Below are 18,642 nucleotides of genomic sequence, written 5' to 3'. Positions count from 1 at the left end.
CTCGGACAATTGTTCATGAAATTGTCAAAGACCATCTGCATTATTCAAAAATCTGTGCAAGGTGGGTCCTTCACATGCTTACAGAGGAGCACAAAACCAAGCGTATGGCTGCAGCACTGACGTTTCTGGGACGTTATTATGATGAAGGAGACTCTTTCCTGACTCGTATCATTACTGGGGACAAAACATAGGTTTGTTATGCATCACCTGAGAGTAAATGACAGTCAATGGAGTGGCATCATGCTCATTCACCAACCGAACCAAAAAAAATTCAAGACAGTTCTGTCCATCAGGAAACTCATGGCAACCGTTTTCTGGGATCGCCAAGGTGTACTGCTCATTGATTTTATGGCCCGTGGAGACACAATTAATGCTAATGCGTATTGTGAAACATTAAAGAAATTACGGCGAACAATACAAAATCGACGGGGAGGTCTATTTTCTACAGGCGTCATTCTCCTTCATGACAATGCCAGGCCTCATGCAGCTGCGATAACACAACAACTTTTGCAGCAATTCAAGTGGGAAACCTTCGACCATGCCCTGTATAGCCCGGATTTGGCCCCTTCGGTTTTTCATCTCTTTACGAAGCTTAAAGACTTTCTGGCGGGAAAAAGATTTGACAGTGATGAAGAACTTAAACGAGCCGTGACTACGTATCTCAATATGCTGGCAGCGGAGGACTATGACGCTGGAATACAAAAACTCGTCCCACGTTATGACAAATGCCTAAATTTGATTGGAGATGTGGGGAAGTAGTATAAAGTATGCTCTTTCCAATAAAAATGTGTTAATATTTACTCCTGTGTCTTTATTGCGCAAACGGGTACCACTTTCCGGATGGCCTTCATACTAATTAGAATATGTATTTTTTATTTACTCATAATGAGCACCTGTGTTTATTTTTCACTTTTTAAAATTAAATTTGAGAAAACACGAATCAAGTTTGTTGTGTTCAGCAATTTATTTTCAAATTAACTTTTCAGGTGTAAATGTAGTTGTATACATAACCAGCTTAAAAGTGTCAGTATAGTCTGTTTAAAGAGTAAACAGTCTGATATTGGTGACTGCCTTTAATGCAGTGGCAGCTGACTCGGAAGGCCACAGCCCTGATGAAGATGTCGCAATACCATCTCCATCCCCATCACCTCCTCCACCACCAGCAGTCCTCCCTGAAAAATTAAAGAAGGCTACAAAGAGTGTACCGCAGCCTAAACTGAAGCGTCCCAGGATCTTCCAGTGGCGGTATGGCCTTCGAGATAAAGGGAAGAAGGCTCCAGGTGGGAAGGAGTGGGGCGAACGTTGTGTTGATGTGTTCGAAGTGATCGCCCAGATTGGTGAGGGTACATATGGCCAAGTGTATAAAGCCAGAGACAAGGAGTCAGGTGAGTTACGGCAGATCAAATACAGTCAGTCAGGCACTTTCAGTTGCCGTATTAATTACTTTACCTCTGTTAACCTTTTGCAATTTATGAAAAGATATTAATCATCAGTTGGATGTTGTTCTTAAAATTGTTTGGAGTAATATAAACTATATACTTGTTTGAAAATAAATATTAAATTTTAGTAATTTTTCTTGTTTTGAATACTCATCTGAAGAATTCATATAACTTTACATTATTTGTTCTAGCATCTTTTTACATTGCCTGTGTTGAATTGCTTTTTTAGTTTTCTGTAGAACACTTTTCAATATATCAGAGTTGTCAAGAGACGTTATAGTAGTTAATGTGGATTTTGGAATGCAGGGGAACTTGTTGCGTTGAAGAAGGTGCGCTTGGAGAATGAAAAGGAGGGATTCCCCATCACTGCTGTTCGAGAGATTAAAATCTTGCGGCAGCTCAACCACAAGGATATTGTGAACTTGCGAGAAATTGTTACGGACAAACAGACTGCGCTGGACTTCAGAAAAGTAAGTTTTAGTTTCTGTAGGTGTTATTGTAGTACATTTGTACAGGGTAGTTCTCGGGCCACGTAGCTGTGAGCTTGCATTCACAAGACGGTGGAATCGTACTCCACTGATGGCAGTCCTGAAGATGGTCTTTGGTTTCACATTTTCATACTAGACAAATGCTGGGGCTGTACCTTAATTAAGATGGTCACTTTCTTTGCAATCGTAGCTTACTGTTGCCATAAGACCTGTCCAAAAAAAATTACTCTTCATCATCATCATCATCATTATCATTGGTTTGCAGTTCGTATATCCAAGGTCCTGTTGTTAGCCTCTTCCACTCCTGTCTTTCCTTGAATGTCTTCTTCTTCATCATCACATCACATCAACCAGTGTCCTTCCCTGGTCAGTCGTGACCATGTCCATCCAGCAGATTCTAGATCTTCCAACCACACATTTTCCTTCTCTCTCTCTTTCTAAGTGCATTCAGGTTGTTATCCTAGGCTCTATCATTATCATGAGTCCCAACCCCCTTAGTCTGAATGTGCTGACTCTGTCTCGTAGAGGTATCTTAAGGCGACACTCCGAAGATAAAAATATATTTTTACCTAATGCATCGATTTTCACGAAACTTTGTGGGAATATCACTTACATAAAAGTAAAGATATCACAAACATTTCTTTCATATAATATTAATAGTTTCTTCCAAAATAAATTTTTAATTTTGAAATTTTTAATTCCAATTTTTCATGAAATTAAATTAATATGTTAATGTAAATTCATAATTAGGTAGATAATACTTCTTTTAAAAACACTATGTGTCTATTTTTCTGTACATAATTTATATAAGGAGATATGTCGTACTAAAGTTGGTGTATAATTTTTATGTTCTAAAATTTTTGACTTAAAAATCTCTACTACTTGAAGAAATTCTGCAATCAAAAATTCCATACGCAGGTTTCTTAATATAGCTGTGATACATATACCATACAAATTTTGTTACATTTGGCAGAATATTACAGGAGAAAAATGGGATTTAAATGTAAAATTACAATTGGTAAACAAAGCATCATTACAGTAGTAAATTGTTTGAATTCAGCGGAATAACTTTGTGACAAGAAAAAAGAAACTCAATCCTTTCAATTTCAGTCATTAAAAAATTCACCAAAATGACCAAAATATCAGTTTTTATCACCGGAGTGTCACCTTAACCCTTTGCCATTCACATTTTCAATCCACTTATCCCCAGGTTTCAACCTACTACTTAGGAATAATTGAAGCAGAGTACATTCAGAAAAAAGTTAAATATGATAAAATCTATTGACCACAATGTATTCAATTTTTCAATAATATTAGGAAACATAATGTCACATCCATATCTCTATTCATGAATTCATAAGGTTGTTGGTTCAAACCTCTACCCCTTTCTCTTTGTGATACTGGAGGAAACATCCTACTCGACACCGAGGTAAGCTGCATTTATCACATTCCTATGTTGTCTGAATCCCTCTCCCTAATGCTGCTTTTCTTCCAACAGATGCACAATATGCACATACCTTCTTCCTTCCTGATATTTTGGTGATTTTTTGGATGTTTTTGAGAGAAAGGATTGACAATGGTAACTATCGTTTGTGACCAAGGCACTTCTTTGATGAAAAATTATTTATCATTTATGTCTGTAAATTGCCAGTCTAAAGTTTCTTTGAATGTGACCCTATCTGGAAGGTGCTGGTTGATTAGTGTCATTGTATGGTATGAAACTATTCACTATTGCAGTATTCAATGCAAATCCAAAAATATACCTCCACCATTTCACAGTTTTCCTTCCCAAACTATAGTAAGATCGTTTTTGATCTGACCCATCTACACCCCGCATCTAGCCTACTTTGTGTATGTTAACTGTTAAAGGGCATGGAGCAGTAATTTGTTTATTTCTCTTTTAAGGTGTTTTTTTTTTTTTTTTTTTTTACTGTGACATTTGGATCACAGTTTGAGGAAACAGTGCAGATGTTGTCACATCACCCATTTGAACTCTCTTACTTTCTCCCCTTTTCAGTTTCAGGTATTTGGGATTCTTTAGTTCAGCTGGCCAGTCTTTACGTTTGGTTTTGTAGTTGCACAAACATAAACTTCATTGTTATGTAAGTCTGTGGGGTTACTACAACATAAACATACATAGTTTATGTTGTAGTAACCCCACAATGTTTATGTTGTAGTAACCTCACAGATGAAAAAAAAAAAAATGTCAAAAGAAACATAATGGTGTGACCCTAACCTATCTTCTAATAAATTCATGAGAACCTGGTTTCTCAACAGCGTGTCCTTGTTCCTGGGTTCCCTTTTTACCCCAATAGATATTGCTTTTGAGAACATAGCCTTTCGGAGTGGCAAGAATCCATGCTTTGAAACCCCACTTTACCGGTTTCTCTTTTATTTACTCCTTCATGACATTGCATCCTTTGAATGGGATCATTGCCTCATCAATGGCTAATTCTCTGCCTGGATTGTATTTGTACTGGAAGCTGTCCGTTATTTGCAAGAGTGGGAGAACCCTTTGAAGCATGTCGTAAGAGGGATCATCTCTGGCTTTTAGCTTACTTAACATCCACAGTATGAAAATATTCTGTGAGAATCTTGTATCTCCTAAAAGTCATACAGCTTTTTATTGGAGTAAACCTATAATCACATGATTCTGGAAGTGGAAAGTTGTCCATGTATATAAGAACTGCAATGTAAGCTTTTATTTCCTCAGAGCAGGTGTCTTCCCATTCCGAATCTATTTTACCGGGATGTGCCTGTTTGAATGCTGCATTAATATTTGTGCAATTGACATCTCTTTGTTATGTACTATATGTACTGAACACGACCTAATGCATCGAAAGTTTATTTCCAATAAGATCTGTAAGTGATCTATTACCGTATTTACTTGCGTATTAGACCCCTTTTTTTTTTCCACTTTTACAGCCAAAAATAAAAAGGGGGGTCCAATATAAGTAATAATAATAATAATAACTTAAATGTTTCCACCTTTTCAATACAATATATTCACAAGATTACAAAATTATACGGTACTAGTTTCGACCCATCTAGGGGTCATCATCAGCCGTATTGGAGCAAAGATCATTTGTGCAGTGAACACATGACTTCTAGGTTATAAAGAGCTTACGTGTAAACATTCTATACTATTATTTAACAAACTTAGAATATATTTAAGTTATACTGGCTATTTTCGTCGGAAGGCAGTGTTTCTAAACGTAAAAAGACAAAAAATGGTGAACACGACTCTTAGGCCTACGATACATATAAAAGTCCGTTTTAGTTACTCATATCACGTCATTCATTACATCTCATTAATTCCTCTGATGAGATTGACGTCAAGAATGGCATACGGCCGTAAAAACTCGCTATGAAGATTTGTCTCACTTCATACTCGATCCCGTAGAAGAAAGGGATAAGGGTATCGTGTTATCATATAATTAAATATTGATACAAAAGAACTTAATGGCCAGTCATTTGTCTGTCAGTTCAGCAGTAGGCCTACCACACAGTAAACCTGATCACTGCTTTCATTTGAATTATCGCCTTGTGTCGCCAACTTCCCTGCCTTGCTACCGGCGTGTCGGCATTCTAAGTGACGTCATCTTCACTGCTATCTCTCGTCAGTCGTGTTAGCCATGCTTCATTCTTTTTGAGCCATGCACTGCAATCAAGAGGATACGACGTCCCATCTTTTTGAACCTTTTAAAAATAATTTTGTTCCCGACTATAGAGTCTAAACAGTGTAAATCTATTCCCAGATGGTCTCTGATATTCCCAGTTGGTGAATATGTAGCAGAAGCCACTCCTTCCGAATAAAGCCGTACTGTAGAAGGCATGCCAAACCATCAGCTGATAAAAAGCATATGTTACGAGTTGTACTTCCGAATGTAATACATAGTAACTGGAAACATTCTTTTGATAACTGCGGCTGTTGAAACACAGACCCTTATATTTGAGTATATTTCATGCTTGTTCTCTACATTTATACCATCAGGATTTGCATAAACAGCTGCCCATGAGATAAGACAGACCACATTGTTTAGGTTAGGTATATTATCGCCCTAATAGTGCCAAAATTTGACGGAAAAAATAAAAATAAATAACAGGAAAATATACCGCATTTATGGATATCTACAGGTGTGGCGGTAATGAGTTTTATTATCATAATGTTTAATTTTGTACGTTCGTTGTCTCTTTTTCGCATACCCTAGTATATTTTGTTTGGCATCTCTGAAAATCTTTTAAAGTACGTCGGGACATAAAATTATTATTATTTGTTAGGTACGTTGGCGAGTAAAACGATTGTTTTAATTGGATAGCTTTTATCATGTTTTAAACTTACTTCTCTCCAAATATGTAAATATAATGGCCCGAGTTACGAGATATTAAAGGACCACTTTGTTAATGATCTCACCTGCTGTATAAATAGCAACAGCCACGAATATTTCTCAACTAAAGTAAACTCGTTTCCTCATCCCGAGGTGATACAGTTCTTTTTAGACATGCCCAGTGGAGGGGATTTAGGCCTACAGGTACTGCTTTCACCGCATGTCAACCTTCCTGCCATTCGTAAATCTCTGGCAGTACGGTACCAGGAATCGAAGTCAGACACCCGAAAACAGCAACTACTTCTGCCAGCCATTATGCTGGCAGACATTATTAACTACAAACACAGACATATAGCATGACTGATGCATGCTTGCAATGTGCGGGTTGGACACGAAGCTAGGCCTATTCATCTATTTGTGCGACGTCATCAGAGCTGCAGTAGACCTACGCTACAGAGGCGGACATTTCTTAACTATGAAACACAGATGTACTGCATGGATTCGACGCGCTTTTCATTGCGTAGGTCGTACGGACGAAAAATTTGTGCGATGTCATCAGAGCTGCAATAAGACTTGTACCCACTTCGAAGCGGAATCGTCATCATTCTCTGACAAATAACGTTGGGGGGTCTTATAGGCGAGATTTTTTTTGTTTCATTTTCTTCGTCTCGAAAAGCCAGGGGGGAGTGTAATAAGCGAGGGGGTGTAATACACGAGTAAATATGGTATCTCTCTAGGTTATGGAATTTATTTGGATTATATGCTTATTTGTAAGATTTTTCATGCTGTTTTCTGTATTTGTATTTCCATTGTGAAAGTAAGAGATATATTTAACTGTTCAGATGTTAAAGCATGTTTAATGAAACATGCCTTAAAATGGTGCACAGAATTGTCAGTTCCCAATTATTCTCAATGATTAATATCTAAACCAGTTCCTGATTAAGTGGGTGGAAATCTAGATTTACTTGATACGATTTATTTCTTGATGTTTTATTCAGGCGAATATGTCATGGTTTTGTTTTGCTTATCTAATCTCCAGAGTAAGGGCTCATTCTACCTGGTGTTTGAATACATGGACCACGATCTTATGGGTCTGCTCGAGTCTGGAATGGTGGAATTTAGCGAGATTCACAATGCGTCTATCATGTGTCAGCTGCTCCAGGGCTTGAACTACTGTCACAAGAAGAACTTCTTGCACCGGGATATCAAATGCAGCAACATACTCATGAACAACAGGTAAATAGTATTTTGCCTTTATTATTTGAGTTGCTGAGAGCCAAAGTGGTATAATTCAATTTCTCTCAATTCTGAGAACCGAAACGTTTCACATTTCCTTAAATGTAAATTCATGCTTTACAATATTTCATGATTCATTCTATGAAATGAATGAAATATTAAAATTACGTTTAAAAGACATTTTAGTTATTTGTACCTTGAATTGTTTTCTGTAGTCCCTAAAGTTAAGGTACCACTTATTCTCTCAGCAGTTTACTCATAGACATAGTTAAAGGTAAATGAAATGACGTATGGCTCGCCAGATGCAGGTCTTTTGATTTGACTCCTGTAGGCGACCTGCGTGTCTTATAGTTAAAGTGGTATAAATCAAGAGTAGGACCTCTCTTCTTATAAATGTTTTGGTGAAGTTCAGTACAAGGGGAGCTTATGCTATGTTTCACCTTCCAATATATATATTCCAGTTTATTTGTAAAATACTGCTTAACGGAAACATAATGTGCTGCAGTAAATGTGAAATTGCACTTACGGCACTTATGAAGTCTTTCTATTCACGGATTAAGTTAAAATAATTGCATTGTTGTTGTTAAATGCTAGAATGCTATCTATTCAGTCTGGTCTAGTTCCGTATTTCTCCGAATCCAAGATGACCCTGAATGCAAGATGACCCCCACTTTTCCCTTAAAAAATTAAATAAATCAGGCTTAAAAAGTGCTTTATACAGTACGGTATAATACACATTTTTAGACTATGTTCATCTTCACGTCAGCGTCGAACATTGGCTTTAGTTATTCTGAATTTTCTTGGGGCTGCTGCTAGATGCATGTCTCGTTTGCTGGCTTCGGCCGTCATCGGCGGCTAGCGATGTGTAATGAAGACGCAGACGTTGGAAGGTCAATGAGTTTATCGCGCTATGGTGTGGCCATCCTGCACTTGCGTTTCACACGCACTTACCTAACAATTTCATCTTCGACTTCTTTAAAGTGTCCTTGTTGCGGGCCACTGAATGCATTTTTTTTTGTGCATTATGCTTTTTAAAGTCATCTTTGTCTTATCCTAATGCGGAACATTGGCTTTAGTTATACCATATTTTCTTGCGGATGCACAATTATTCTTCATTTCTGCGTGTGCAGTATAATAACCATTAACTTAAAATTGGCATCATAATATCGAGGAGAACCGATTGAAAATTTGCCGGCAATACCTGTTCCACATATTTTTACAATACGACGATCCATCACGAAAATATTCCTGCTATAATCTATTAGTTTCATGGTCCGTATTGATAGTTCAAGTACAAGTATGAAGGATCAGTTCTCCACCTAATCAATACTTTATTTTACATAGTGTCGATATTATTTACATAAAAACAGTACCGGTTTCGACCCGTAAATAGGTCATCTTCAGCTGCTAGAGAACCTACTTAATAGCGACTGTACAGAATAAATACTACTAAAATTAAAATTAAACAAGAATGCCATTAAATAAACATACCACTATTCTAAAATTACTTAATGTTAAGATGTATACATATGGTGCAGTTTTGGGGTTAAGGGGGTTATTTTCAAATATTACATTTACTGAGGCTGGAATCGGATACAGTTCTTAGAGTTAATCAAGAATCACTGATATTCGGATGTCAAGTTATCTGTGTTAAATGCCACTATTATGTCCAACGGTTTGAGATCTTTGAAGTGCATTATTATGCCGAAAATATTACGGGGGTGTCGTGTTCCTTAGAATAAGAGGTTCAGTAACCAGTTCACGGACACATAGCTTATACTCAGTCCATATCACTGCTGAAAAATATGTTAGTGAGTGCCACTATTCTAAAAAATACTTAATATTAAGATATATACATATGGTACAGTTATGGGGTTGAAGGGTTTTACACTGGCCCCATGATTACCACATATTACAAAAGTTCCGTTTGCTGAGGTTGAAATTGGATACAATTCTTAGGGTTCATGGAGAATCGTTGACATACTAGTGTCAGGCTCTGATATCCAATGTTAAATGCCAGTACCATGTCCAACGGTTATTCAAGATGCATTGTTGGGCCGCAAATATGCGGGGATGTCGTGTTCATTAGAATAAGAGGTTTAATAACCTGTTTACAGATACATGGCTCTTACTCAGTCTATATCAATGATAAAAAACAGGCTAGTTTATATTAGACTTCCTTATTGAGGTTTACGTTGCTGTGCGTGACATATTGAAATCAGTGAAAGCTAGATGTGGGTGCTCCTCTCTTCATACTTGCGTTCCCTCATGTAATTTTTAAAAAATCTGAGAAAGAAGAAAAGGGAGGTGGGTATTAAAATAACTGATAGAGAGTGCCTGTTAAATAGGTTGTATATACGGTATGTGTGTGTGTTACGTGTGAGCTGGATATGTCCTTGAGCATGGTTAGGAGCGTGCTGCACATTGTTGCGTGTACGTCGTGTGGCTATCGTAGCGCTGAGAAAGAAAGGTGGTGGGGAGGGGGGAGCGGCTTGTGAAGGGGTGGAGTGGAGTGAGGCATGTATTATGGGGCGTGTATGGGCCCTTGTTTGCTGATTCTTTTTAAATATGTGTCTTTTAGAAAGGGTATGGCTGTGTTGAAAAGGATGTTTGTTTTATCTGCGACTTCGTTTTAAGTTGAAGTTGGGATTAGCGTATTGGTCCATGTTGATGTATAAATCTTCCATTATATTGAGCAATGGGCCTGAGGGGTTTATATTTAAAATTTCCATGTCATTCTCGATATTGGTGAATTTATGCTTGTGTTCCTCAACATGTTGCCTTGTGGATGAAAAGTGATTATATTTAGTGGCATTGATGTGTTAAAACAATGAATCTAATAAAATAAAGCACATTAGATACAAAAGTGCCCAGTGTGATGGCGAAATCCTTTTTTTTTTCTTTAACTTCCATTGTAATTTGGTCACCAGTAAACTGTTCATAGTCAGTTTATGGAAATCTTGTACCGCGTAAATGAGGCCTACATCGACTTTTAAAGGTTATGTTGAACTTGAGAATATGGTTTCGAATGTAAGTATCGATCCTCAAGTTCTCAGATGCATTATATTCAATTCTGCTCATCACTAATCACAATCAAATTGGAAAGAAAAAAAAAATCATTAACACTTCCGAAGTGACAATTATTCGTGACCTTGAGCTCAACTGGAAAGCGTGCTCGCTGTACAAGTCGGTACGAGTGTGAAATTATATAAAGTTTTTAAATTTAACGTGCGCAAATAAAACTGCTGCGGTTTTTATAACATTTTAACACAAAAACATGAAATTCCCATTCTTGTATTAGGATGAAAACAGTTATAGGCATGGTTCCCATGGCTTTATGTACACTATGTAAGGTGCAATATCTGTGCTGGTCTCGATTACATAATTGTATACGATAATACTAAAATACTAAATTTGTGTTACTTAAGAAGGAGCAGTTTCAGTTCCTGTCAGAAAGCCCAGTGACTGTTCACTGCCCTGAGGGAAATGCCGAAAACCTGTTCGGTGATACACTTGAAAAAAGTAAAAATAAATAAATAAACATCTAAGCCTGGGCATAATGTAGATGTTTTGCAAGTACGAACGTTTGATGAAACTCGTTCCATCTTCATGTAGAGCTGTCGAAATGCACTCTATCTCCTTCCAATTGTTGTGGACACTTAGCTTTACGATTTCCGAGGATTCGCTAAGCAATACCACCTGAATGCGATGCTAAGACGGTCCGTTATACAAGTACACTGCCGATCGTTTTTCCAGTACATTACTTTCTCAAATTAGCGCAATGCCTGGACGTTAACACCAAGATCCGTAAGTATGCCGTAGCTGTCCTTTCGTGAGATACAGTTTCTTGAAAAACACATGATCGAGGAATTAGCATTGATGGGACTGAAATTTCTGGACGGTTGATCTGGGAAATTGTTTCTTCGAGGAACGGATAATGTGGGATGTTTACAATGTGATTTAATTAGGATGCTCACTGGACCACATAATTTGAATGAAAAATATGGGAAAACTTAGTTTCCGGGAACGTATAATTGAGGTTCTACTGTATAAAAGAAAGAATTATTTTTATCTCAGATATGATTACTAAAGATAGGAATTGAAAGGTCAAATAAAATGTTTGATTTCTCTGAAATTTAATTTACATTGAAGTTAGGATTGAAAAACTGTTCCAGATGGATAAAGCAATTTTCCGTAATATTGAGCAGGGGCCTTTTTGTATAACTTTGAGAATTTTCATGTCTTGGTTGGTATTAGTGAACTTATGGTTAGTATCACTCGTGCTGTCCCATGGCCAAAAATCTGTTATATTTCAGGGCGTTAACATGCTCTAAGTATCTTGTATGGAAGCTCCTACCTGTTTGACCAACATAAGATGCGTTACAATTATTACAATTGAGTCTATAAACACCTGACTTGGTGAACTTATTGCTATGATTAATAGAATTGGTATTGTGTTTCTGTTACAAGTTTTGAAAGCTATTTTGACGTCTTGCTTTTTAAATATGTTTGTGATTTGGTAGACTTGTTTATTATTAAACGTAAAAGTAGATAAAAAATTGTTTGAGTTTTTTCTTTTGTTAACCCATGAACGCCTAGCGTTGCATATGTGCAACGGCGTGCCGGTGCTCCTTTCTTTCAATGTATGAAGTTGTTTTCCAGTAAAAGAATGAAAATTGCGCGCTTATTAGGTAAAGGGAAGTGTTGTGCTTTGTAACGAGTCGGTTAATCAATAGTCACCACTTGATTGTTGACGAGGTGTATGTTTGAAGTTCGCCGTGTGTTCCAGCTATCACAGTGGCATACCGTAAGAGGTAAGATTCGCCATATAATTTTATGATTTAGAAATAATTAACCTCTTTTAGGAAATCCAGGAAGTAAATTCATCGGGGTTTGAATGTAGCACGATTCCTTTTACAATTAATAACTCGTGGGCGAATGAGATCCACATATTCCCGGCGTTGCATATTCGCAACGCTAGGCGGATCCGTTGTCAAATCACTTCCTCATGTACCAATTTGTTATTGAAGGGTTTGTTATTGACGTAACAACCCTTCGTTGCTGTGCATGCAATTCAAACTCATATACCAGTTTTGTGATGCATATTATCTGGTCAAGAGGTTTTCTAGGGCAGATAAGAAAGTCATCATGGTAGAACGCCCTGTACTATTAGGAATAATTTATAATACATGTATGGGAGGAACAGATCTCATGGACGAGAGCATCAACAGATTCTGCGTGGCAGTTAGGAGCAAAAAATGGTGGTGGGCAATTTTTTCCTGGATTTTAGATGTCAGCCTGCAAAATGCTTGGTACTTCGGCAACATGTCACGGCCTAAAATGACGCAGCTTCAGTTCAAGCGGGAAGTGGCGTAGTACCACGTCAAATCCTACGGCACGGAGCCCAGGGGAGCGGGGCGCCCATCGCTCTCGCGTGTGGGGGAAGGACGCGTACATGAAGTTGTACGGTACGACGGGCTAGACCACCTTTTAATGTATATCCCAGACAATAAAAGAAGACGGTATGCATATGAGAAATGCTCTAGTATAGTCCGTACAGGGTGTGTAAAGTGTGACATTGGGCTCTGCATAAGTTGCTACATTCCGTTCCACATAAAGGGACATACAGATCACTGAGTCTTCAGAGAAACCCACAGCAAATGATCACACCAGTAAACTGAAGAATTCTGAATACCCAGTCACTTTTCAATATCATTTTCCAATAAATATATTTATTTTGATTACCATATGTATATATAATAGGTACTGTGAATAATGTCTTACTGTATATAAACTATTTTATTTTATCTCTTAGTAAATAATCAACTCAGCAATAACTTATATCTTCTTCTCCACACTCACTGTCCTCGTATTTTCATTATTTTCTTGAAGAAAACAACATGTGTTGGTACCTTGCAGACTACTACTTAAGCGCCTAGCGTTGCATATATGCAACATCCTATATTTCCGAAACTAAACACGTTTGCTTCAAAATAATGGATATTCCTTGTATAATACCCTATCCTAAGAATGTTTATTAAGAAAAATTGAACATTTCAAAAAATAAAAATTTTGGGCGTTCAAGGGTTAGGGTGTTTGAAGGTTGGTGTTTATGTTTAATAATGATTTTCTCTATAAAGAAGCTGTTGTAGCCATTAAATTTAGCTATACTGTGAATGGTGTTTAATTTGTTTTTAAGTACTTTTTTAGACAGTGGGATGCTAAAAGCGTGGTGTACCATACTATGGTATGCTGCACATTTATGGGCATGTGGGTGTATGGAATCTTGATGGATTGTGTTAGCGGTTTGTGTTTTTTAGAAGTACTTTTTAGAAAACCAATACATATACATATGTTATACATATGTTTTAGTTATCACATGATCTGTTTAATTTTATTTGGCTGAAGATGGCCACTAAGTGGCTGAAACTAGTCCAAAGACTTACGTAATATCATTTACTGGATGTACTTGTCATTTTATTCTTATCATTGCACTTTGGTACGGAACAAAAATGGAATTTATATTGTATAATAATTGACTAAAGTCGTCCAATGTAGTCCATAAAATGTAAAATGAAATAAATAAAATGAATTATTATTATTCACTGCTGTCGTCATAGGTGTTCTCCATTCCCATCAATCCTAATTCTATCAGACCTAAAGTATTTCTTTTGAACTATCGAAGAGCTTATTGCTACTTCTCAAGCGCATCATGATGTGTGTAGTGCAGGGTAAGGAGGAAGGTGGATAAACGAGAAAAAAGAGATACAGAAGGAAAGAAAATTTATACAGGTGATAGGGCAAGAAAGAACAAATGAAAAACAAAAAAAACACTTTAATATGTACCTGAATAACACAGAAGAACAAAGAAGTGACAAATCAATATCGTCAGAGGCTGAGAAGAAATGGTTATAGAACAACTGGGTTTGATGAGGACAGAGCCTATCAACTTTGAGAAGACTGTATATAATGATGTGGAGATTGTCCTTGTCAATTTTTTTGTTTTGATGTTTGTCCTCCTGTCCTCTTTCTGTTGCCTCTTCTTCCCACACTGACCTGTCGTGTTTATTGTATTACGTGTTTCTTTTCATGTTCCTTTTTCTCTCTCTCTCTCTCTCTCTATGACTTTAGTTTCATATAGATGTTACGCAGAAAGAACAAGCTAGTGTAAGAATATTACTGCTGTTTTTGTTAATTGTTATTGCATTAGGCCTAGCCTGTTAATAATACAGTATATAAAAAGCTTACTTGCTGGAATAGTACATTATGCAGCAAGCCTATAATGGCAATAATTTAAGACAGGAGTATGTTTATAAAAGTCGCTTCGTTCGTTTTATAATTTCCATACGAGTGTCTTAATTACCATTACATTATAGGCGAGTTGCATATGACTGTTTATGCTCGACGATAATTATAACGCTATTTTTTTCTGTCAAGATGTTGCTTGACAGTTGGGTGTACTGAAAGTATTTCTTTTGAACTATCGAAGAGCTTATTGCTACTTCTCAAGCGCATCATGATGTGTGTAGTGCAGGGTAAGGAGGTGCTGGGTTATTGATTTTCCGTGAGTGGATCAGAGACCTTGACAAAGTCATATGTTTTCAAAGCTTTGATAGAAGGTTATCATAACCTAGCTTTATTTCAAATACAAATTGTTTATTGTACAGTTGGTGAAGTGAATTTGCGGGAATGTGCCGTGTGGTTGTGGAATATTGGAAGTAGAAGGTGCATTGATGTTAACATGTGTGTCTGACATGTTTGATTTTGGAAACAAGTGCGAAGCAAGTGTGTTGAGCGCAGGTGCGATGCTATCCTTACCTAATTGGTCAAACAGTTGTATCATAATGAAAATTTGAACTCCGATTGGTGGAGAACCTGTATCATAATGAAACTAAAACTATAATGAGCGTCATTAAGATACAGTTTTCTGGGATGTAATATTTATATTTCGGCATTGTTGAGCATAACATTTATTACAGTTTCATAGCAAATGTTTCCTTTTACAGGAAGAGTTGTTGCAGGGATCTTTCTTTGTGATGACTTTTTCCCAATTTATTGGGATTGACACATGTTTGTCTTTTATTCTTATCCCTGCTATTTATCATATTGTCTCTTGTGTTACAGGGGTGAGGTGAAGTTGGCAGACTTTGGTTTATCACGTTTGTACAGTGCTGGCGACCGTGAGCGCCCTTACACCAACAAAGTAATCACACTTTGGTATCGTCCACCAGAGTTACTACTAGGTGAAGAGCGCTATGGTACAGCCATTGACGTCTGGAGTTGTGGTTGCATTTTAGGAGAGCTTTTTGCCAAGAAACCCATGTTCCAGGTAAGTTTCATGTTATTGCTACTTGCACTAACTGTGAAGTGAAATTTATTTACTTGAAACCTTGTTCTTTTATCGATAACTAAACACGTTGCATTAACTGTGCCTTGTACAGATCAGTTTTACTGTCAAGTGTTGGTGTTAAGTTCTTTATAAAATATTTTGTGATATTTTTTAAAAAAAGTCACAAATCTTTACATTTTCACCGAATTTAACTGAATAGAATTAAAGGGACACCGACCTGTCTTATTTCATGATCTGGAAATTGAACGTTTTCTTGCTGTCACTGACCTCTTTCCTCACACTAGTAATGTGTTTCAACTACTGGCAATGATGCAAAACTCCATACATTTTGGCATTCTGTCCTCCACAAGGTCCTGGATTGTTTCCTGGGGAATGCATATGCACTCCTCCATTACTGCTGATCTCATTTCATTCAGGGTGTCAAAATTCCAACGCCAGACATTTTTACAATTAACAAATTTCATTATATTCGTCTGTATTGATGCAACTTACTTAAGAACATTAATTTATCTTGGAAAGGTGTAGCAATCCAACTAATGAGCCCACTGCCAGACTGGGGTGAAACTCTGGTAATTTCACTATTGAAAAGGCCTAAAGAGCTTAATGTTTTTAACATTAATTTAGTTTACTATTCCACCTAATCAATACGCCTCACTTTACAAGAGAAAATAAATTTATTCTTGAATTATTTACTCATAATTTGTTACATGTTCCGTCTTCTTTTGAAGTCCTCCTCAGCCGTAGCATCTCTATAAAATATCTAATTAAAACACTAATATCACTGTCCAGTGACTTAATACTAATTAGTACATACCGTTTCAAGGATATTTAAAAACATTTTTGTCTGTTCAAGCAGCTTTGTTGTAGTTCTATTCTACCACTTTCTTGGATTAATTTAAAAATTACATGTTAAAAAGAACATAATATAATCCTTCTTTATACATATGTTGATAGACATTTGGTTTAGCTTCAGTGTACAGATAAAAAGTTGAAAGTTGAGCTGTGGCTTCAGAGGTAGGAGAAAAATGGAACCTGGGGCCTGTTCCACAAACAAACTTTGCGACTTGTCACTTTGCACTTTTCAGTTCAGATTTTTTTCCACCATCACTTTTCAGATTTAGCTTGCAAAGTGAAAAGTGAAAAGTTAGGAATCTTTTTTCACTTTTCAAAGCTGTTATGTTCCTCCATTGGTACAGAAATGCAAAGTGCAAAGAAAAGAAGTGAAAAGTTATCAGAAATCTTGCAAAGAGATGATTCCCTTTTCATCTGTTAATTAATAAGTATGTACACGAGTTTCTCGGCATAGAATTTGGTTTAGTGATATAAACACGTTACGACAAGAGCTTTTGTTAGCATCACGTGAAGACAGTGATAAAAAATTCAACAAGAGAACGTGCAAAGACAGGATTAATTTCCATAACCTCACTTCGATGGAATTTCGCGAGTGATTTCATATTACCCCAACACAGGCTGACTATATTCTTGAAATGATTGGCAATTTATTGAAACATGCAACAAAAGGAAGTCGATCCCTTTCCGAAAAAGAACAAATTCCTATATGCTTACATTGGTTAGTAAATGGTGCCCAGCTGCACAGTGTAGCAGCAATGCATGGGACATTAAAATCAGTTATTTGCAGAACTGTTACCAAAGTCGAAGATGTTATAGTAAATGTAATATTTCCTAACATAGTACGTTGGCTTGATAATCCACTTAATATAGCGACAGGATTTCTGATGAAGGGTGAATTTCCCTCTGTGTGTGGATGTGTTGGTGGTACTCTCGTTAATATTGATGCGTTTCATCATTTGAGAGGTTATTTTAAAAGTTGCCAAAAAGGATGTCCCGTTTCTCCTTGACAACTTCCAGCATGGCCAGCTTTTTGTAATAACTTTTCTTTCCGATGGTAAAAACTTTAAATCTAATGGTACCACATTTATACCGTCAAGTTCGCCACAAAAAGTAAAGAATAACCTTTCTTTCCCATGGTAAAAACTTTAAATCTAATGGTACCACAATTATACCGTCAAGTTCGCCACGAAAAATAAAGCATTAAAATCGTAGAGTATTAGGCCTATACGGTTTGCCCATGGAATAAACTCTATCGGATCACTCATTCACAAAGACTTTTCACTTTGCGAAGAAATTGAAAAGTACAACCTAGATCATGGTGGAACAGAAAGACTTTGCACTTTGCAAGAATTGAAAAGTGCAAAGTTGAAAAGTTGCGAAGTTCGTTCGTGGAACAGGCCCCTTGTCGGCTTTTGTTTGATCAAGAGGAGAGCGCTGAAGCTTTCAAGTAATATAATAATGCAGTTTCAGTTCCATAATAAAATTCACTTTTATGTTTCCTCATTTGTGTATTATTTTAGCCATCTCCTTTTTAAAACATATAACTGAGTCTCAATTAAGTATGTATTACGTTATTTTAATGGCAGCCTGTAAATACAGGAGGTTGGTTCCTTAATGAGTGGAATTATATATACAGTGAAACCTCGTTAGTGCATTCCTCATTAACCCTATAGCCAGTAAACGTCGCGATTTTGACGTATTTCCGTGAAGCTCTACTGCTAAAGTCGCAATCAGCGCTTACTAATCTCACTCCTTTACCGTCAATGTATTGATCAGATATTGTACACCCTTTTAAAGAGGAAAGTCTGTTTATAATTATAACGAGTAATTTAGAATCATGGAGAAAACTGGCTTATGCGCGGAAAAATAACATATTGCAGACAGCCATCTTCTTTGTTGTGGTTGCCTAGTGCGTGTTTCCATCAACAAGAATGGAGTATCTAGCGTGC

At 36.9% G+C, this 18,642-nt stretch overlaps 1 protein-coding gene across 4 annotated transcripts in view; it reads left to right on the top strand.

Moving 5' to 3' along the window:
* The window catches only part of LOC136886332 (cyclin-dependent kinase 12), a 211,644-nt gene that overhangs the window by 128,656 nt on the left and 64,346 nt on the right, over window positions 1-18,642 (top strand). For 3 of the 4 annotated variants that reach the window (XM_067159065.2, XM_067159067.2, XM_067159066.2), the window contains exons 5-8: window positions 1,083-1,385; window positions 1,746-1,909; window positions 7,295-7,491; window positions 15,616-15,820. In XM_067159065.2, coding sequence (XP_067015166.2) covers window positions 1,083-1,385; window positions 1,746-1,909; window positions 7,295-7,491; window positions 15,616-15,820 — 869 coding nt within the window. The remainder of the gene's footprint in view (window positions 1-1,082; window positions 1,386-1,745; window positions 1,910-7,294; window positions 7,492-15,615; window positions 15,821-18,642) is intronic. The other variant, XM_068230699.1, reaches the window with a different exon arrangement.

This window comes from Anabrus simplex, chromosome X (assembly GCF_040414725.1).
Source record: "Anabrus simplex isolate iqAnaSimp1 chromosome X, ASM4041472v1, whole genome shotgun sequence".
NCBI classification, from domain to species: domain Eukaryota; kingdom Metazoa; phylum Arthropoda; class Insecta; order Orthoptera; family Tettigoniidae; genus Anabrus; species Anabrus simplex.
The sequence above is the reverse complement of the archived record's forward strand: the minus strand, read 5'-3'. Positions and strand labels throughout refer to the sequence as shown.